Source organism: Neovison vison, chromosome 5 (assembly GCF_020171115.1).
Source record: "Neovison vison isolate M4711 chromosome 5, ASM_NN_V1, whole genome shotgun sequence".
Taxonomy (NCBI): domain Eukaryota; kingdom Metazoa; phylum Chordata; class Mammalia; order Carnivora; family Mustelidae; genus Neogale; species Neogale vison.
The window spans coordinates 148906093-148928849 of record NC_058095.1 but is presented as its reverse complement, the minus strand read 5'-3'; the positions used below and the strand labels follow the sequence as shown (position 1 = coordinate 148928849).

Below are 22757 nucleotides of genomic sequence, written 5' to 3'. Positions count from 1 at the left end.
CTGCAAATTAACATGTAGCTTTACAGAGCACAGTATGGCCTTTACAGTGAGTAAAACAGTAACTAAAAACAAACAAACAAAATACATATACCTTGTGATAACTCAGGTGCTCTCTCCTATTAAATCATCAAAAGAGTATTAGCATAATGTTGCCTTCTTCTCATTTTTTGGATAACTTTCAAAAATATTACTACTTCATTGAGAGAAATTATAACCACATAACATTTGGCAACACAGGAGATTATTATTAGAGCCCTTCTCTGTCTGCTTGGATAAAGATTTCCTATCCCTAGATCAGACCCATAGGTAGGTCACCTTGATGTGCATTAGTCCTTGCCCAATGGCGAGAACCAGCATCAAACACCTACTGTTGATTGATGGACTAAAGTGGGATCCTCTTCAAATCAGACTGTCCATATCATACAGACAAACACAGCTCAAAGGTCAGTGAAGAATTTAGGACACACCTTAACACTGAACCTCATATACCCACCACACACCGGCGCTGGCTTTCTACATCTATCCCTTTTCCCACTGCCCTTGGGTGGTTTTGCAACAGTGGCAGCAGTAGCCACAACAGTGTCTCATCTGCTTGTTCTAGTCTCCAAACAAACACAGAGTGCCTGAAAATGGAAGAAGGAACCAGGAAGCTTCAGCTTTAAAGACTGGGAGATTCTCCTTTTCTCAAAAGACAGCTGCTGAAGGGTCAGATATCAGCCCCCAGCTCCTCTGGTCCATAAAGGCCCTAACGGCACAGTCCTAGGAGAAAAATGGGAGTGGAGCCAAAGACCCCATGGCTAGACTGCACATTTTTGAAACATGAAGACTTTGAAAAGTCCTCTTAGGTCTTCCTTAGTTGTTAAATGTGAAAACAGAGAATTGAGTGGAGAGCCTACCCAGAGCCTATCAGACTGCATCTCCCACCTTCCCCCATACACATTCATGGCCAGTGAGAAACATACCAAGGGGAGCACTGACAGAGTCTTCCCTGATCATCATCAGTTGAAGTAGGTCTTCAAAGACAGAAAATGAAAAGCTTACAGAAGAAGTGTCCAGGGTTGGGGACATGCAACCCTCCACTGTAGAGCTTCCCGAACAAGAATAATTACTGATGTGGAAAGATATTTCCCTGTTAAGTTCTTGGCACAGTCCAGGAAGACTCCAGGTGGCCAGAGCTGCTCAGTATCTGTCTTGGCCTACAGAGCCTATTCCATATCCCCCGGCCATGTGACATGACTGCTGACTTTGTGGGTGAAGAGGTGGCCAGGGGTGGCAGGCACTGTTTTCTTGTCAATTCTACCACCTCCACTGAGGTCTGCCCTCGTTTTTAGGCACCAGGGACATTCTGAGCAGAACTGTGTAGTCTACTGTGGCCCTAGAGTCATGGCAACGTGAGGTGACCCATCAATGGCCTTGGGGTGCAGAGAAGTTCCACTGATGGTCATGATACTCTGCGTAATGTTGCTCCATGACCAGCAGTGGGGGGCCCAACAGCCCAGAGAATACTGTGAGAAGTGGTAGTTTTACAGTCAGAATGGGATTTTTTTCTGTGTCTAAAACCCTCTCGTACTATTCAAGGAGAAACAAAGAACTGACCACAAGAACGCCTGTCCCTCTGGAGTAAAAATAACAAATGGTTTGAGAATTCGGGCCACTTAGTAAGAGAGTTTGGAGAATTTGAATTAACTATGCCAGAGGCAAGCTTTAAAACTTTCTTAAGACATAGTAAACGTGAAGATGATGAATAAAGAGCTAGAAAGCTACCACTCTTTACTTGAGCTTCAACCAAGTACTTACAGGAAGCATGGAAAAGAGAAAAATCTCTACGTTTACAAGTTCAGATGATGGTTGACATTATAAACAAAGTTAACTCCTTAGAAGAAGCGTCAAAGCTGCAACTAAAACAGCCTTCAAAATCCAGCCAAACAATGAAGAAAAGCTTCAGACAGCATTAATGAGGACTTTGGAGGTAAATTCTAATCTTCAGAGAAGGATAAAGTTCCTTTCATAAGAACCTCAAAAATGGAAGCATAGAGTGGACAAATTTACTAAAAAGAAAAAATAATCTCATAAAACTCTGCCCACAGAGTGAGTTCTCAATAAGAAAGGGTCAGATCAACCCTCTAGGTGAACACTTGCTACAGATGAATAGTTGGGCTGCTGTTCTTGGAGAAGAGAGCAGAGATGGTGCAAACATTAAATTGGATATAAGGAAGGCACTGGAAAATGGAGGCTTCTTCATTGGTGAAGCCAAAGGACTACTGATTTATATGACTGAGTTAAGTACCACTTTACAAACTTTCAAAGAAGAAGAGAAAGTAAATGTACACCAAGTAACTGCAGAAGCAAGAATTCTCAATGCAAAAATCATTTAAAGTCATGTGAAAAATCTCCAACCAAGAAAGCTTTGTTGCATTCAGAAAACACACAAGTAGAAAGGGAGAGAAGAAAATTGCAGCAGGAATATCATATGCTTCTTGAACTTGATCAAGAAAAGGAAACCAAGTTTCATGCATGAAGCTTCCAATTTGGAGAGAATTTACTCCATTTAAGGTAGAATGGAATCACTCCAAACCAGCTAAAAATATCAGTGATGCATCTGAACAGCCACACACTTAGAAAATTCAATTAAAAATACTTCAGAAAAATTAAAAAGAATCCCTGGGTATTATTAAAACCTTCAGGCCCAGGAGACAAAAGCTCGTGTTACTGAGATAAGAGCTCTGTTTGCTCAGAGAAACAATAACTTAACAAAGCAAATACATCACACAAAAATTGAATGAGGAAGAAATTAAAGGTTCTGAATACTGTCCTTCCATTGTTCATTAAAAAAAAAAAAAATGCATTTGGCAGAGGCCTAAGACCAAAGGGCAGGACTCTTCCAGATGGCAGATCCCTGAGGAAGGAGAAGCACTTGGCTGTGATAGGGAGGGAATGAAAAGATCCATGCCCAGTATCCACCAGTTGTCAACCCCCAGGCTTGCTCCAGTCTGGCCAATTCCATCCTGAGTCAGCAAGTTTTCCAGAAGAGCCAGACAGAGCTATGAAGTTGAAACAGTGATCCTAACAAGAAAGCCTAAAAAGAAGAATTGAGTAAAACAGGAGTGAATAGTCTGGAAAGATATCGGAAAAACAGACAAAATAACAGCCTTCAAATATCCAAAGTTTAAGATGGCCGAGACTAAGTCCCTGTCTTCAGAGCATTAGAGTCTAGAGTACAATGCATGGCAACTGAGGACACAACTATTCATTCACCATAAGGATGAATTTTCAAACAACTAGAAATAATCTACAAATAAGATAGGCCATTGTTCCAGAAGATCTTTGTCCAGATTTTCCTTTATAGATCTCTAGATCTTCACAAGACATTTAATAATTATTCTTCTCTTAGGAAATTAAGTAGAAATAAACCATCATGGCTTTCAGTATTTATTCTCAAGTAATTCATATTATAATCTTTCTCAGAAAGATAACATCCCAAATTAATCATGCCACAATCTCAAAGTCTTAGGAAATATCTATCTTTAAATTATGCAAGTTTCTAATCTAATGTGTTCCTTAAAAAAAAAAAAAATAGGCTTACCTCATATGAGGTGTGTGGGTCGTGACTGGCCCTCACTACTGAAAATCATTTCAAGCTCTGGAGACATTCTCAAAGGACCAAACTGGACCTCCCTTTCCCCCATGACCTATAAGTGCACGGGGAAAATCTCCAAAAGATGAAGGATTTAGATCTAATCATGCATGTGAGGAAAATTCTTAACAGCAGAGGCTGACCATGTTACAGAAATATCTTGATATATTACATTTATTTGAGCAGAAAATCACTGGACAATAGAACCTCTGATTTACCTCTAGTCAGAAAATTTTTGCCTCATTCCACAGTTGAAAAGAGCTCAATGATTCCAGCCCTGAGAGGAGAACCCACTAACTATGGCTACGTCCTCCTGCCGCCATTCTGCAAAGGCCAGTTTCCTCTCACTACTAGTGTGCGGAACTAAGCAGGTGACAACATCCTGAAGTGACTTCTGTATGAGACCATGACTTGGACTGAATGGTCTCTCATGAGCTAATGAATCTTCTTTTTATGAGTTTACAGGTTTTTCTACTTGGGTTGGCCCGCTTAGATTGGATTCGCTCTGAGATCTCCTTTACCCTAGAAACTTGTATCTTTCCCTTTCATTTGTGACTAGTTGACGTCTTCTGATTGTCCCTTGTCTCGTGTGGAGCTTGTTCTTTGTAGAAGAACATGTCCAGTGGAAGAATCTACTAATAACATCAACCCTCCACATAAATTAAATAAAAAATCAGGCAAAGGTTAAAATGGTAGTTTAAGTATATTATGAGTATGTTTTCAATGAAGTTTCACCTAGCTACCCAAAAAACTGATCCATAGGTTGTTAATTTACAACTTTTGGTCATGGTCTTTTATTCTGTGGCAGCCAAATACAAAAATGTACATGAATAAAAGCTTGTTTAAAAAAAAAAGTTTGCTTCGGACATAATTTTTTCTTGGCTTTTTGTTTCTTGTGGAACTGTTGAAAGTTGTCCCTGAGAGGATGTGACTGCCAGGTGACATGCAAGCTGGACAGAGGTAATTGGAGGCTCCAAACCTCCGCCTACCCATGTCCTTGGAATGTACATTCCTCCTACCGTTCCCACACTGGAAACCATTTCAGGGATGCACCTTTCGGAGAGTAATGTGTTGTCTCAACCCTATTTGTCCTATAATCTCTATTATACAAAATCATATAACACAGTGATTTTTAGGAAATTGTATGCCACATTATAGAAAAAGAGAACAAAATTAGTGCCTTGCCAGAAATCATCCAGGGTACTATTTTAATTTTCCTTTTCAATTTATATAGAAGAATATCACTGAGATACTTAAAAACACATGATTAATTTATTACGGTTTCATCTTTAGATGCAGATAAATGTGAGTGTATAGACAGGAAGTGATGAGGTATAGTTATCTCAACAACAGAGTTTAATTAGAGTGCACTAGCGTGTACAATTCACCTTAAACTCAATTTTGATAGGTATTAAAATTGAAGTGAATAGCTATTCTAAAGTAATTTGAATGCAACCAGCTGAATCTCTACTAATAGTGCATAGGTAAGAGATGTGAAAAACTGATTATCTATTTAAAATACAAATTAGGACTTTTACTGTTGGAAATTATGTTTCTAAACCCATTACAGACTTAAAAAAAGAAAAAAAAAAAAAAGCTTTTTGTGGTAGTAATTCCCAAGATAGCAACAGAGGAGGCTCCTGAATTTCCCTCCTCCCACAGAGGCACCAAATGGACAAACCATACAACTACCCATAGAGAAATTTCCTCTGAAAGAAATCCAGAAACTAGCTGAACACATTGGGGACTGAGAAAACACAGATTCTGAAATGGGCAAGCAGGACTGAGACACACACACTTGCCATAAATCCCATCCTCGGCAAAGCACAATTCAGTCTGGAGAACAAGCCCCAATCCCAGTTGTGAAAACAGAGCCTATCAAAATTTATGAGATCCAGCAAAAGCAGTGCTGGCTGGGAAGTTTATAGTGATGAACATCTATGGTAAGGGGGAAAAACTCACAAATAAACAGCCTAACTTTACATCCTTAGCTAGGGGAAACATAGAACTAAGCCCAAAGTTGCCAGAAGAAAAGACATAATAAAGATCAAGGCAGAAATAAATGAAATTGGCAACTAGAAAAACAATAGAAAATATCAATGAAATTAAGAGCTGGTCTTTGAAAAGATAAAAAAGTAGCTAGACTTGGAAAAAAATGGGAAAGTCTCAAATAATAAAATTATAAGTGAAAGAGGAAACATCACAACTGACATCACAGAAATATAAAGAATCATAAGACACAGCTAAGACCAACTTTATGCCAACACAGTGGATAATCCAGAATAAATGGATAAATTCCTGGAAGCATAGAACCTACCAAAACTAAATCATGAAAAGAAATAAAAATCTGAACAGACCAATAATGAGTAAGAAGATTAAATCAGTAATAAAAACAAAACAAACACCTCTAAACAAAGAAAAGCCCAGGACCAAATTTCTCTGGTGAATTCTACCAAATACTTAAATAAAAATGTGATGTTGTCAATTGTATCCCAATAAAGCAGGAAAAAAATTTTGCTTCTAAAATTGTATAGATTCAATGCTCTGCTGAATTTCTTAGTAACATCTGTTCCATTTAGATGTTGAAATGCTGAAATTAACACAGGTCCTGGGTTCTTTGAGTAAGGTAAAATACTGAATTATATTAAGTGGGGAGCCTGCTTCCTCCTCTCTCTCTCTGCTTGCTTCTCTGCCTACTTATGATCTCTGTCTGTCAAATAAATAAATAAAATCTTTTAAAAAAATTTGCTAAATACAATGAATAGCAAAACAACCAAGTTTTTATTTACAAAATAAATAAATGATTTCCTAATAAGGAATCATTCAGTCATTAAATAATTAAATCATTTAATCATTAAATAATCTATTAATTATTAATTAATAGCCATAAATATTAAAACACATTATGGAGTTGCATAATGTTTTCTAAAAATTCCAGGGTTTTTTCTCATTCAAGGAGAATCTTGACAATTATTTCCTTACATTAAATGATTAAAAAACTTTTTAACTCTACACCACATTAGGAAGGGCGTGTTTGCTTTGGGAGCATTTACAACATCAGAGAAACCAACAAAATATCCATAAATAATGCAATGAGATGATAATTAGTAGGATTCAAACATTCACCATGTACAAGACACTCATCTAAATGTGAAAGCTCATTTTATTCTAACAAGAACTCCACGGTGTAGGTATTATTCTAGGTAGGTATTTCACCAAAGCAGAGAGAGATCAGTAATCAAACGCTCAAACTCACAGCTAGTAAGTGTACAGCAGATGTGAAATCCAATCCGACAGTAGAGCCTGTGCTTTTAGTATCTACACTTTGCTGACTCTCTGTTAGTGTTTTATTAAATTAAGCATTGCCTTAAGCCTCAGAATAATTATAAAATGAAAATACTCTATTGTAAATTAGATTCTGTTTCTCTAATGGCTTATTAAATAGAAGATACTTACAATTTTCTCAGGAAACTGAGAACATTTTTCTTTCCAGTTGAAATTCATCCAACGAAAACATGATACAGCAGATACCTCTATGGATTTCTTAAAGTGAAAATATGTATTTACTGAGGACTTGACTTGGAAGTCCTAGATCTCAGAGATTGCTTTGGGAATGTGAGAAAGTCATTATGTTCTGGCTCTCCAGTAATTTATTTTGAGTTTGTTAAATTCGTTGATGTGTGAACTGGTTATCGAAGCTTGATAAACAGCTTATAAATCACTTTGAAGTTGGCAGAAATAAATATTAATGAGTCAATTTTCAAGGAATTTCAAGTCAGTATCTCCTTCTGCTGCTGCCATAAGTTTTAAAGAGAATCTCAGTTGTTTCATTTAGAAAAGAATCTACAATGTATTAGTAATGATGGGTATTTCTCAAGATAGTCATAGGACAATTGATTTAGCAAATCAAATGATTTGCCTAAAAGAAAAGAACGTTCTTTATAAATCCACCACAGAGTTTCATATGACAGCCATCTTGTTTAAAACTTATTTATAGTGGCGCCTGGGTGGCTCAGTGGGTTAAGCCTCCAACTTTTGGTTTGGGCTCAGGTCATGATCTCAGGATGGTGAGATCAAACCCCAAGTCGGGCTCCACACTCAGCCGGGAGTCTGCTGGAGATTCTCTCTCTCCCTCCCTCTCTCTGCCTCTCCCCGCTGCTCACCCACACTCTCTCTTTAAAATAAGTAAATAGAATATTTTAAAAATAAATAAAAACAAAACTTATTTATAAAACACAAGTACAATGGTGATTCTAATCCTTTAAGATACTAAAGCAACCTGCTTCCCTGAAGTTCGCTCAAGGCCAGCCTTAGAATAGGGAAAGAAAAAAGCATTTCTAGAACCAGTGTCTACCCATGTCAGAGGCTTACTGGCATTATTCCACCTGAACCATGTCTACCTTCTCCACACAAGACCAAACAGATTCAAAGGGTGTTAGTAGCTTTCCCAGGCCACATGACAAGTGACTAGCAAACGCAGGATTTGAAAAACATGTTTATCTAAGTATGAACCTCTATTAGTGTTTGAAATAGGAAAAACACAATTTTCTATGTGATCGATTTTAAGGATACAAACAGGCCCTGCAGTTCTTGAAAATACATAATAAAAGGCATTAAAACCTATGTACTTAGAGATATTCGAGAACTCCAACCCTACAAGTTTGCATAGCATGCCCCAAATTAATAATCAAATCTAGGCTTGATTTCAGAGCTCTTGTGCCTGTTCTCCCTTCTGCAGATGCTCGATATCATAGTATTCATATTTGTTTCTTGGATCTTATTTCTTGTAACTAATAAATACTTGAAGCCTTCAATGTCTTTTATACCTCATTTTGAGTTGGTGTACTCCATTCCTCCCAAACGTTCTGGTGCTAATCTGATCTCCAGAAAGGAACGAGCTTGCAGAAAGATTCCAACCACTGCATATGATTGGTAACCTCGTTCCCTGTCCAAGGACACCCAGCTGAATAAATTGGGAAGCAGGAGTTGATATCCAGCTCACTCTCTACCCACCAAGCCATACAAGGTTGTGGCATGCACCTAAAGAGGGCACCATGTCTAATCTGGTTAAGGGTACCTTATAGGCTCACATGGGCCCTGCAAAGACCCTGAAAGTTAGGAAAAAAGGTGAGGAGATGATTGCACATAAATATTTTCAGATTCAAAATCTACCAGAAATTTAAAAAGCTGACCTATAAGGCTAATGATTAGGATGTTTATTAATTCAGTAAATTAGTACTGGGGGGCGGGAGATGTCTTCTCTCAGCACCAAGGACTATAATTTTGTTTCAGGAGAAATGATGGAGGGTAAACACCAGGAACAGGTCCTATTTCATTATATGGGATATGAGAATGTTGCTCAGGAGCCTGTGAATATGAAAGAAAATGATTCTACAGAAGGTGGGAGAAACAGAAAACCCCTGCTCCCTTTTACTCCATGATTTTGTTTCCAACACTTTCTAAAGTCTTCTTGGAATAAAACACCATGTTGCATATGGCACATTTTGAAAAATCATTACACCATCACTGTGACAGATTCTGAAGAGTCTCTGAAGAAACACTTCCGAACATTAAGCTGTCAAGTCTTCATTTAATGAATATATCATTAGCATTTTCTATTTGAATGCTGAACACCTTGGAAATGCTAACAATAACGACCCATTTTTTTGAGTAACAGGCACCATACTAGGTAGTTCGCATACATATTGTCTATCTTCCCAAAAAAGAATACTCCAAAAGTTACGTGTTATTCTTTCTTTCTTTTTTTTTTTTTTTTTTTTTTTTAATCAATGAGGAGACGGGCTCAAAGAATCTAAAGCATCTGGGAATTCCTGGCAGAGGGCAGATTTGAATCTTTGCTGGTCCTGATTTTAAACCAGAGTCCTCTCCCTCACTGAACTAACCCTAGGAGAAGGCTTCTACTTCAAGGAAAAAGTGGAACATTGCTAACCAAACTTCTACTGTAAGATACAGAAAATATACCTTGACTCAAATATGGCAATCCATGCATTCTCCTACTCTTTCCTGAGGCCCTAACTTGTTTAGCTGTCATCATTTTCAAGTTCATAAGTGGTGTGCTTATAAAGCACAGGACTTTATGTATGGGGCTAATGCCTGAGTTCCAAGCCATGGGTCAGGAGATGTGGTGTAGCTGCTTACCTGTTCCGATAACTTCTGTCCATCGAGGTGAGCTTGCGTCACAGCATCATTAACAAGCACGTGGAAGTTCAGGAGCACATGTTCGATGTCGTATGTTCCATGCATGGCATCTGAGAGCTCCTCCAGTGACCGGATGTAGGCATGCCAGTGCGGATTCAGCTCTGCCGTGTGTGCCAAGCAGCCTCTCACGACGTTGAGGCAGTACCCCATGCAAGGCTTGCTGAGAGTCAGGCCCTGGCAGAGAGGACAGTACTGCATCCTCAGCAGGGCCCGGCTGCACTCTTTGGAAATGTGCAGATGGTCTGTGGTATTGATGACCTCAATGCCTAGATTCAGTGCCTGCAGAAACGTGCGGCTCGGCAGCAGCGATCTCCCCATCTGCCCCATTACTCTTTGGGGAATATTACCAAAGGGACTGACATCCCGGCGGGCCATCCGGAGGCATTCCGAATATTCCAGGGAAGTGTCCGACACGCCAGGGTTAATGAGGTGATTGTAGACGAGAGGGAAAAGACTGTCAAAGAATCGGTTTATGAACTCTTCGGGATTAACATCCGCACCAAATAAATAGAGCCCCACATCAGTGAACAGCTCCTGAATGGAAGCTGCTGCCTCTAGGGCCATGTTCCTGTAGGTGTTGCAAAAGAGAATGCTGGTGTAGTTCTCTGCTTGCCTGATGAGAGTTTCCAGGGTTTCTGTGACAAAAGCAGAGGTAAAACAGGAAAAGGCTTAGTATGCATGTTAAAACTGTGCATCTGTCTGCTCCAGACAGTAAATGAGCTTAATGCATCCTACCCAAAGCACTAAGGATCCAAATGGGAGTGTTCCGCCTACTAAACCCACGTTAGCCCTCCCAGGATAATGGCGGGTCAACAGTGGACATTACACACACCACATAAATATTTTAAGATGCATTTCCCAGAGTCAAACATCTTTACAAAGTATAAACATAAAAAAGAAGTTACGATACAGTGGTTCCCTACTTATTCTGTTCCACAGTCAAATATAATCCACCAATGATGGAAGGAAAAGTGTCACTGAGGAGATAATTTCCAGCCGTGGGTTCATTGTTGATAAAAGACTGTCATTAGATGTTTGATTAACACCTACTGTATTTTACACTTTTTCTTTTTTTTTTCCTTTTTCCCCCCAGAATGAAAGCTAGTAGATTATATACCAGTTACTGCACAGAGAAGCTCAATGCCCATAGGCAAGACTGATAATCCTCAGACCCCACCCCCTAGCATGGTCAAATTAAAAAGAAAGTAAAATAGTTCATGGTTAAACAATGCTTTGACTGGAAAACCCTGTTAAGTAGTAGGAAAGTCATGAGTTGTATTAGTCAATGACAATAACTCTGTGAGCATCTTCTGAACTGTGTTCTGTTGTTCTTATTACCTTATCACCCAAAAACGACCATGCGACATTTTATTTTCTCACTTAGGGAACGGATGCTTCCCAATCAATTTCTCCATAGAAATAACAAAGCATAATTTTTCTACAAATTAAGGAAGGCTGTAGTAATCGGCAAGCAAAAGTTGTATTTCAAAATGATAGCTTTAGGCAGCAGTTGAATACCTTGGATATTCTAGTAATTACATTTTATAATTAGCCTAATTATAATAAATAATGATGCTGGACTGTTATCAATACATAATTAATTGTAAAATACACTCAATAAAATTATCTCCCATAACCCCGGTCTCATCATTATTTTTAATTGGGTTGTAAAAGACCACACAATAATTCACTAATCAGACCATTGAATATATTATAAAAGGAGATGCAACGACAGTAGAATAAAACGAAATAATAAAAGGCAGAAGTGCAAGGCGAGCTACGAATAATGTGGAACTGTGTCAAGAATATGCCATAGTGTCCTAAAAACGGATACACAGCAACAGCACCAAACCAAACCAAACCCCTTTATGAAAAGCGCAGACCGATGAAATACAGTATCGTGTATTCTGATTCTATGCTGAGACCATGAAATGTTGGGTTTCAAGCTTTAGTGTGATATATCAAGGTACCTGCTCCAAACTGAATGATTGTTTCTCTCCTAAAATTAATCTGCTAAAATCTAATCTCCAATATGATGGCACTTGGGAATGAGGACTTCGGGAGGTAACTTGGCCACGAGGGTGAAACCCTCGTGAATGGGATTAGCGCCTCCACAAAAGAGGTTCTGGAGAGCCCCTTTGTCCCTTCTGCTATGTGAGGACACAGTGACATGACCATCCGGGAACCAGGAAGGAGGTTCTTGCCAGACAATGAATCTGCCAGAACAAGGATCTTGGACTTCCTGGCCTCCAAAACTATGAGAAATAAATGTTCTGTCGTTTATATAGGGCATCCTGTATCCTGAGATAGCAGTCTGAACCAAAGAAGGGCATCTACCCTATTATCAAAGGCAACAGCTTTGATTTTTTTTTTTTTTTTAGTTTTTAAAAAAATATTTTATTTACTTATTCATGAGAGGTGGGGGAGGAAGCAGGCTCATCCCAGAACAGGAAACCTGATGTGGGACTTGATCCCAGGACCCTGGGATCACGATCTAAGCCAATGACAGATGCTTAACCCACTGAACCATCTAGGCATCCCCAAAACAATGGCTTTTAAAGGTGGTTGTGACTCTGTTGCAACACAGAGCACTAAGGAAGCAGGACACCTGTTATCTCTGCATCTCCAGTGCCCACTGCTCTGCCAAGCGGGCTTACCTGATGGCCCAGGCAGGGTGAGGAAAATTCAGACTGCCAGGTCTCTGCAGTGGCATTGGCAACCCAGCGGGTCTGTTTTGGTTCCCGAGTCTGCATATAACCATCTGCCTCCATGATGCCTTCAACCTAGACAGGTTTTGTAAAACTGCACTTGCAGATAACCTATGACAGGTTCTGCCTGCGTTCACAGAGGAGCTCCACAATCATTCCAGCGGACAGTCTGACCCCACGATTGCCGTCTTGACCGCTGCACTCTGCTTTCAGAGACCCGCAAAAGTGAGTGTGAAAAATGAATTAAACCTGTGGTCTGAACTAAAATAAAACTGCTAAGCTTATATTGTTCTCATTAATAGAGACTCGTGTCTCTCCGCAAATCGTGTGTGGCCAAGAATTATGAGGTAGGTTGCAAATGAGATTATTTGCCAATGAAGGTTAAATAGCAATGTGTGCAATTTCTTTTAAGATCAAATGAGGACAGATTTAAAGATACCAATACCACAGGCACACTTACATACCGTCCACCATTTTTTCTAAGGTGCGTGCTGTAGACGTGATTGTGACTGATATCCACCAAAGATTCTCAGTGCAATGAAGGTTGAATGCTACCCCAGGAATTACAGATGTTCCCTCTGATTTCGGCCAACTCTAAGTGATGTTCAAACACAATTTTTTAAAGTAAAAAATAAAATTTTCCTTTATAAATTCTAGTCCCAGTAATTCAGAACTAATAATGAGTTAAAAATATATAGAATTTATCTTTTCAGCTGCTATAACAAGTAGGTTTTGCAAATTAATTTATTCTGTGAAAGCAGTATTGAAAAAAGATATAAAAGTGTTTACAAACTTTAATTTTATTTCAGACTAGTTTTCCTTTGACCTTTTAAACAAAGTAACCGCAAAATGTAAAAAAATGTTAGGAATCCTGTTAGAGCAACATTTTAAAACTTGTCTCTAATGCTGTAAAAATTAAAATATTAGTTTTCATGACTATGTATTATTTTTGCTAATCTTTGAATAAGAGAGGACATGTGTTCAAATATCAACATTCTGATTATTTCCTGAACATCTAAACAGAAAATGGTTTTTTTTTTAAAGATTGTACTTATTTATTTGACAGAGAGAGATCACAAGTAGTCAGAGAGGCAGGCAGAGAGAAAGGGGGAAGCAGACTCCCCGCTGAGCAAAGAGCCCAATGCGGCGCTGGATCCCAGAACCTTGGGATTATGACCTGAGCCAAATGCAGAGGCTTAACCCACTGAGCCATCCAGGTGCCCCACAAAATGTCTTTTTAAAATGGACTCTTCTGCAGCAGTTTCTCAGTATGCTATCAACTCAGCGCAATATAAAGATTTGTCTTTCAATCTGTGTTAAATCTGATATTGACACATTCCAGTTAATTGGATTAACCTAAACATATGCTAGTATTTCTGAATGTGTGTATTTGTGATCCCAAACATTTCTCAACTCCGATGATGAGAACAGCAAATAATTGTTCTATATACATTTGAATCTTTAATGATGAAGGATAAACATACTTTTGTGAATTTTTGATCCTAATATAAAATGTTAATATATAAACATTTACAACAGAAACTGAACAATCTAAAGGCCAATCCACTGGGTAATTTTATTTATTTTTTTTTTTTAAAGAAAAGAGGGCGGGGCACCTGGGGCTTCAGTGGGTTAAACCTCTGCCTTCGGCTCGGGTCATGATCTCAGGGTCCTACGATGGAGCCCCGCATCAGGATCCCTGCTCAGCAGGGAGTCTGCTTCCCCCTCTCCCTGCCTACTTGTGATCTCTGTCAGTCAAATAAGTAAACAAAATCTAAAAAAAAAAAAAAAAAAAGACAAAATCAGAAGTTGAATTTACTAAAACGTAGTTGTTTGTATTAACTCTGAATTTGCAAACTCATAATTTTGTTCTCCTACTATGTTTTCCAGAGTTGTGCATTTCCATTTTATGGAATTAGTATTATGATTTTAACAAGAATTTATACTTGTTGGGGCGCCTGGGTGGCTCAGTGGGTTAAAGCCTTTGCCTTCAGCTCAGGTCATGATCCCAGGGTCCTGGGATCGAGCTCTGCATCGGGCTCTCTGCTAGGCAGGGAGCCTGCTTCCTCCTCTCTCTCCACCTGCCTCTCTGCCTACTTGTAATCTCTGCCTATCAAATAAATAAATAAAATCTTAAAAAAAAAGAAAGAAAAAGAAAAGCATTTAAAAGAAAAAAAGAATTTATACTTATCAAAAGAACTGTCATATAAACCAGTGATTTTGCTGTTGTGCAAAAGAACAATCCACATACAAAATCAATATGCATAAATCCAAGGTAGGGTAGATGCTAAATAACATATCACATCTACTTCATTATTGAAGAGAAACCATACTGTCCTTTCATTTCAAAGTTTTAATAAGTTAAAAAAAATCCCACCTATGCTATACAAATAATAGTGTTCTGTTGGTTGACAAAAATTATAACACCTATTGAAAGTAAATAAACATTTGCTAGGCTTGCTTAAAGAATTTAAGAAACAGACTAGGGGAAAAAAAAACAACAACAACATCTGTCTGTTGTTTTTCACAGAGAATTTCAATAAGCTCTTCTTTCCAATGCTCTCAGACCAAGGCCGGAAACTTCCAACTCTCCTTTTAATGCCTAAGAGTGGTAGATTGAGCAAGAAACTGTACTCTAATTACTAATTGAATAAAAACATAATTTACCCCAGCTTTATGAAAGACTTAATTTATATATAATCTCATTAAGTAGAAATTGAAGGCAGAATGCATGAAGTGATCTCCATCCACTTCCATTTTCAACATTAACATCTTGTGAAAATTTAATAACAAAATCTCCATGACTAGAAACTCATACCAACTTTTTTCAGCCCACATTCCTTTTAGAGACATTTTAGAGTACATACAAATGACAGGTAAACTAAGGATTTAGCTTAAATACAACTGGTAGAGATAAAACAAGGTGAGACTGATTTAAAATTAAATTTGACAAATTGCAAAATCAGTGAAGACTTATATGCAGGTAGCGTTTTACAACGGGAGAGACCATATTTATGGGGCTTTTATTGCTTTAAACATAAAGATGATTTTAAAATCTAATGATCATGAAATAACTGTTATAATAACCCTCCTCTGCATGACATGAACATTTTATGATCCTTTTCATATTTTTATTTTTAATATATGAATATTTTAAGATACAAAGTTCGAAGTGTCTATTACAATTTAAGACCCCAGATAGTCTCAAACATGGCAATGAAATAGATGAAGAAAGATTAAATCCTATCAACTGTGGATAATCAGATGATTTTACAATGGGTACCTGGGTTGAAGAGAAATTTTCAGAGGAAATGTACATATTTGTGTCTTACAATTCTCAAGTCACAGATTTTGTTACTATCACAGATAATTCCTCACTACCCAGCTACTTTAGAGCTAGTTTGTGCCAGAAATTATCTTTTCCTTTGTACTGAATTATCAATACATGAGTAGATAGGTAGTGACAGACCATTTTAAGAGCAATTTCTCAACCAGTTTTTATAGCATACATATTACAATGAACTGTAATTCCTTCTGCCTTTATCATTTAACAAAAATGCCTTCCAATAACTTTAATATAGTCACATTTAATAATTCCTTTAATTAGTAGAAGACCATCATAGCAACTCTGAAGATATGCATATTTAAGTAAAAGAAGCAATTACCAATTTCTCCAGTCTGGAAGTTTTTATAGTGATCCCATCCCTTTGATATTTGCATATTTCCTGAACTTTTTCATAAAATATGCAAAAATTTTTTCTAGAATATTAATTTAATGACATATTTTTAAATGTTATAAAGTATGATTTATAGTATCATTCTTCAGAAATTAGTCATCTATACAAATAAATAGTAAGTGGATATTAATCTGTATCACCAAAAATTAACATACTGGTAATTAAATCTGGTCTCCTTGGACACACTCTGCATGGAAAAATACTTTCTCAACTTTCTCCTTCCTCATTTCCCTCCCCACTGATTTGATTATCATGGTGCTTCACATTTATTATTAATACCATTTTATAATCATTTATGTTCTGAAAATCCATTTATGGCGTCAGCAAGAACTTAAATTCATGTAAGCATTTATGTAACAGATAAAATCCATGCTGAACAACTCACTGTACATTGTTTAAAGTTACTGTGAGAGAAAGATTTTAAATCTAATAATTTTTAAAATAAACCCAGAAACAGGGGTGCCTGGGTCACTCAGTCGGTTAAGCATCAGACTCTTGACTTGGGCTCAAGTCATGATCTCAGGGCTGTGGGACTGAGCCCTGCATCTGGCTCCATGCTCAGCACAGTGTGTCTGGGATTCTCTCTTACGCTCTCTCTGCCCCTCCCCTACTTGCTCACACCCTTTCCTCTAGTAAATAAGTAAAATCTTTAAAAATAAATAAATAAACTCAGAAATACAATCTAGAAATACAGAACTGTCCAATAAGACTGTTTTTTCTTCACTGGTTTATATCATCTTCTACCATTATAGAAAACTAAAAAAAATTCATAACTTTATTGGTGGGGTTTTTTTCCCCTTTTATTATTATTATTATATCTTTCGTTTCATTCCAAACTCCAACACACTGGTCTCCTTTATTTAAAGAAAAACCTTTATGTCACTTTACTTTATAATCTCATTTTCTCTTTTTGATAGCTCAGGAAAATAAGAATGTTCTATATTTTCAGCTTAGAGTGACACATTGCTCATTCCTTCTTCAATGGACAAACCAATTGTTTTTTTGTCACTCATTATTGCGCTCATTCATTAAACCATTATTTTTGAGTACCTGCTGTAGACCTCAATACTCAAGTTGAAAAAGCCATACAAGTTTCTGCCCTCGTGAGGCTTAGACTCTAAAGGATAGGAAGATATAAAAGCAGGCACATAAATACAATTTATCACCGTATTAAGTAAATATTATGGGAAAAATTATTAAAAGGCAGAAAGTGACAAGATCACTGTTTTGGAGGGCTCTAGGTCAATCTGTCCATAATCAACTCATCGAAAGTAAATTCCCTGTCGAATCTATTCCTAAAAGCAAACTTTCTGAATTTACCCACTATATCCAAACTATATATAATATTTGGTTATTTGGCACATTAAAAAATTAATTTGGTAAACTGGTTTGGGCAAAACAATTTTCTATGGATTGACCATTTCAGATAATGTGAGGAGACAAGCCTCCACGGAGGAAACAAATTTGAGAAAAGATTTCAATAATGAAAAAAGCCACCCATGAGCAGATGAGGTGTGGTTGGCAGGTTCACTGGAAATAGAAGGCACGGTTCTGAGTTGTGAAGAAGGTCGCTGACTAAAAAAACTAAAGAAACTCAATGTGATTGAAGAACAAGAAAGGAGGGTTTCAAGAAAGATCAAAGAAATCAGAACAGCCTCAGAGACCATGGTAAGGAGTTTGTATTTTATACGCAGAATGAGGACCTACTGGAGAATTTCACACATGGAGAAACGTGATCTGGTTTGTATATTGAAGGATCACGGTGGCTGCTGTGTGGAGAACAGATCATTGGGACAAGAGCAAGAGAGAGAAGACGGAGTTGAGTTCATAAGCTATGATAACAGCAAGTGTGACAGATGTGGTGGGCTGGACAGGGGTGGTAGTGGAGTAAATTACAAAAATCATCACATTGACCGCGCGTATTATGTGGTATCCAAAGAAACTCACTGTTGTATGGAGGCAGATGTAGGAAAAATGGGTAAATGAAAAATACCTCTGAAGCCTGGGTCTCAGCAGCTGGATGCACAGTGGTGCCAACTGCCGAGATGTCTACGGAACCACCACGTTTGTGTGCGGTGGGAGCTGGAAAGTCAAAGTTCTATTTTGGACATGTTAAGATTGAGATGCCAATTAGAAATTGAAATAAAGCTTTTCAGTACAGAGTTAGAGAAAATAATTTGTGTCTCAGGGGAAAAGAAGAGCCCGGTGACACAGACCTGAGACTGATGGGCACAGAGGGTCACATCTTGGTAGTGGATGAAATAACCTAAGGAGGGAAGACAGGGAATAGTGCCAAGATGCAGGAAAGGAGGAGTAGCCAGCAAGGAGAATGAGAATAAAAAGCCAGTGAAATAAAAAGAAAATCAGGAGAGAAGACTGTGCCAGAAACCAATGAAAGAAAATGATTCAGGTAGAAGGCAGTCATTCATCATGTCAAACACTATTAAGAGGTCAAGTGAAATGAGGAATAACAACTGACCATGGGCACAGACAAGAGGAGGCTCTTACTGACCTTGACCAGAGCTGCCTCAGCAGAATGTGAGCACAAAAGAGAACGGGAATTGAGGCAATATATAGAGAACTCTCTTGAAAATCCCTGCTATAATGGAAGTAGAGAACCAAGACAGGCACAGGAGGGAAATGTGAGGTCAAAGCTATTTGTTTTAGGAGGAGGGAGAATTTATCGGATGTTCATATGCTGATAGGAGCAGTTGGATCAACAAATAAATACTGATGGCTGAACAGGGGGCATAAGAACTGTTTGAGGACATTCTCTGAATAAACAAAAAAATGTAATCTAGGGCATGTGTGGATATAAGGATACTGGCCACACAGTGGGTGCTAAAGTTGTCAAGGATGGCAGCAAGAGAAGTGAAGAGAGAGAAAGAGAGAGAGAGGGCTGGGTAATAAAGTCTTGCTTTGATAATGGAAGATAACCAGAGGTCTGATGAAGGACGGTCTGTACTGGTCAATACTCATGTGTAATTGCAAGGGGATTTTCTTGAGGAGAAGGAAGCAACAATTTGGGATCAATGAACACCCTCCCCCCAAGCATGGAAGATGCCTGCAGTAATTGCCTATTAGTGTTATAGCAAATGACCATAAAATAAGCAGCTTAAAACCAGAGAAATTTACTCTCTGGATGCCAAAAGTAAAAATCAGAGCCACCAAGCTAAACTCACCGTACGCCAGGCTGAGTTCTCTCCAGAAGCTCTAGGAGAGAAACTATTCCTTGCCTCCTCCAGCTTCGTGTGGCTGCTAGCATGTTTTTGGCTTGTGGTTGTGTAAATTCAGTCTCTGCCTCATATTCAGATTGTCTTTTCTATGTGTATCTCAAGTCTCAGTCTCTCTTTTAAGGATATATGTGGTAGCTTTTAGGGTCTAGCCAAATAATGTCAGATAATCTTGCCATCATAGGATCCTTAACTTAATCACATCTGCAAAGACCTTTTTTTCAGATTTATTGATGCAGAGTTCGGTCCCTGCTATGTCCAGACGTCATCATTCTACCTACTAGAATACTGAACGTAGACAACAACAAGTGTCTACACCTGACTTGCAAACTCAGGGGACAAAGATGCTAGTCTAGGCTCTTCCACAAACAAATCATATGAGCCATTTAACTTCCCTAAATTTCAATTTTTTCTTTAATAAAATATGTATCATAGTGTCAGTTCTAAGAGTAGGACAGCATATCTGTGAAATTCAAATGAAAAAAAGTGCACGATGATGCTCAGTGATCTCTCCCCCTGTGCTTAGGTCCTGCTCTGGAAAGATGTTTTAAGAATGACTGTAACCGGGCGCCTGGGTGGCTCAGTGGGTTAAGCCGCTGCCTTCAGCACAGGTCATGATCTCAGGGTCCTGGGATCGAGGCCCACATCGGGCTCTCTGCTCAGCAGGGAGCCTGCTTCCTCCTCTCTCTCTCTGCCTGCCTCTCTGCCTGCTTGTGATCTCGCTCTGTCAAATAAATAAATAAAATCTTTAAAAAAAAAAAAAAACAACTATTTAAAAAAAAGAAAAAAAAGAATGACTGTAACCTCCTCCCTTTCCTAAGGGATCAGATGTCCTCTGAGACAGAAATCGTGTCCTGCTCGTGTTTATGTCTCCCAACCCTTGGTTCATCAGAAGCCTCACCTACATTCTGATAGATGTATGTTCAAATCCACAGTGAATGTTAGTTATGTGACTATAAATTTTCTACGTTCCCCACACCTCCTTTATTCTTATCACAAAGCAGGTAGAATGACACTTTCTACCTTACTTGGTGGCTGGGATGATTAAATGCATTTGTACTTGTACACACTGTCCTAGAGCCTGCAGGTAGGAAGTGCTCAAAATACATTAAAGAATCCTAGTACTGAAAGTGTCTCACTTCTCTCATGTACTTGTTGTAAACTAGATGGTTTATTAAATTCCTTTGGTAGGGGCACTGGGTGGCTCAATCAATTAAGCATCTGACTCTTGATTTCTGCTTAGATTATGATCTCAAGGTTGTGAGATCCGGCCCCACATCAGGCTCCGCACTAGTGTGGATCTTGCTTAAGATTCTCTCTCTGCTCCTCCCCATTCCCTCTTTAAAAATATATTTTTTTTGATAAATTAATTCACATGGTTCCCCAGCCCATGGTGTAGGCAATCTTACTATAATAACAATGAAATAATTCATAAATTACTAAGGTTATAATAAATATCAGAAGTCTGATAAATGACCATATAGAATGGTAGCAAGTAGTGAGTCTGGTGAACATTATTACAGACTGAATGTAATCAGAACAGTGATATTGCAAATAATTAATTATTATTAGCATTCCCATTTTAAAGATAATCAAGCTTAAGGACTGAAAATGTAAGTGATTTCCTAAAGTTTGCTCAAGTAAGTGACTTTCCATATTCACATAGAAACGGGCACAGCCTGCATCTAAATCCAAGCTATCTGGATCCAGAGTCTAGGTTCTATTAGGATACGGAGGCTCTTTAAAAAGGCTGAAGGACTATTTAAATAAGCCGGAAAGGGATTATTTGGTATTTAAACCAAAAATAAAATAACACTTTATATTCCTGATTAAACGCAGAGATTTCACTGTTAATTTAGTACCTGGTGCCATTACATGTGGTATATAATCCAAATCAGCCAATATAATTATTCCTTTTTTGGGGAAATTAAACAATATTATTAACATAGCAAAAATAAATGAAGAGAAATGTGTGGTGCTGGAATCCAAACATCTGAGGATTTTCCAATATTTGTAATTATTAACCAGAAAATTCATCCTAACCTCTCGGGAAAAAAGGATATCATGTAGGATTAGCAAGTTCATGTGGAGAGGGAAATAAACACTCTTGCTCTTAAGCTCCGACCCTCCAAGAAACAGCCTGTGTTTGAAGAGATGGTAAGGGAGGATGTACTAAGTAAGGTTCAGCTAGAACAAGAAGGTCAAGTTCCGCTCAGAGATCAAAGCTGAGGATACAGGGATTTTTGCTGGTGATGGACCATAAATTCCACCAGGGAATGGTGGAAAATTCAGGTGGGCAGAGAGAGATAACTGAATGGTTCCGATTGAAGGCTACACTGGGCCACTGAAATGACTCAAGGTCTTTACACACCTCGACCTAACCAAATGCAGTTGCTTTTTTTCCAGGACTCCAAGTCTCCTGGGTACGTCAGCCCCTAAACTGATGGTATTGATTCCCTAAAATCCTCTACAGGGTAATTTTTTTTTCTTTCATTCATTCCTCCAAAACCTAGGCCAACTGTTGTTGTTTCTTTTTTTCCCAAAGCCCCAGTATTTGTTCTACATGATCTCATTTAAAATATAACACCACTTCTATAATATCAAATGAAAATTCCAAGAAAATGACCCCTAAATGTACATATGCTACTCAGTGAGTCCCAAAGTTTTTGGTCTCAAAGTCCTTTACATTCTTAAAAACTACTGAGAAATCTGTAAATCTTTTTTCTTGGAGGGTTACATTTATAGATATGTATTATTTTACAATAAAAATTGGTAACTATTTAAAAATATTTATTCAGTCCACTTAAAAGATAACTATCACAAACTTATTACATTAGAATAAATTACATATTTTGTGAAACCTACTATATTTTCCAAAACAAATAGTTTGAAGAGTAGTATGATTTTACATTATTGCAAATTATATTAATGCCTGTCTTAATCAAAGCAAGCTAGAGTCTATCTCCTCCTGGATTTAATTCATTTCAATATGTTGTCTCAGTCAAGGTATGTGGAAAAGAATCTGGAGTGCCTGTGTAGCTCAGTTGGCTAAGTGTCTGCCTTTGGCTCACGTAGTGATTCCAGGGTGCTGAGATTGAGGCCCACATCAGGCTCCCTACTCAGCAGGGAATCTGCTTCTCCTCTGCCTCTGCCCTCTCCCCTGTTCATGTTCTCTCATGCACGCACTCTCCTTCTTTCTCAAATAAAATCTAAAAAAAAAAAAATA

General features: G+C 38.1%; 1 protein-coding gene across 2 annotated transcripts in view; it reads right to left on the bottom strand.

The window, feature by feature from the left end:
• GPC5 (glypican 5) overlaps positions 1 to 22757 on the bottom strand; it is a 1436212-nt gene that overhangs the window by 1134496 nt on the left and 278959 nt on the right. For both annotated transcript variants that reach the window (XM_044249951.1, XM_044249952.1), the window contains exon 3: positions 9794 to 10488. In XM_044249951.1, the coding sequence (XP_044105886.1) occupies positions 9794 to 10488 (695 nt within the window). The remainder of the gene's footprint in view (positions 1 to 9793; positions 10489 to 22757) is intronic.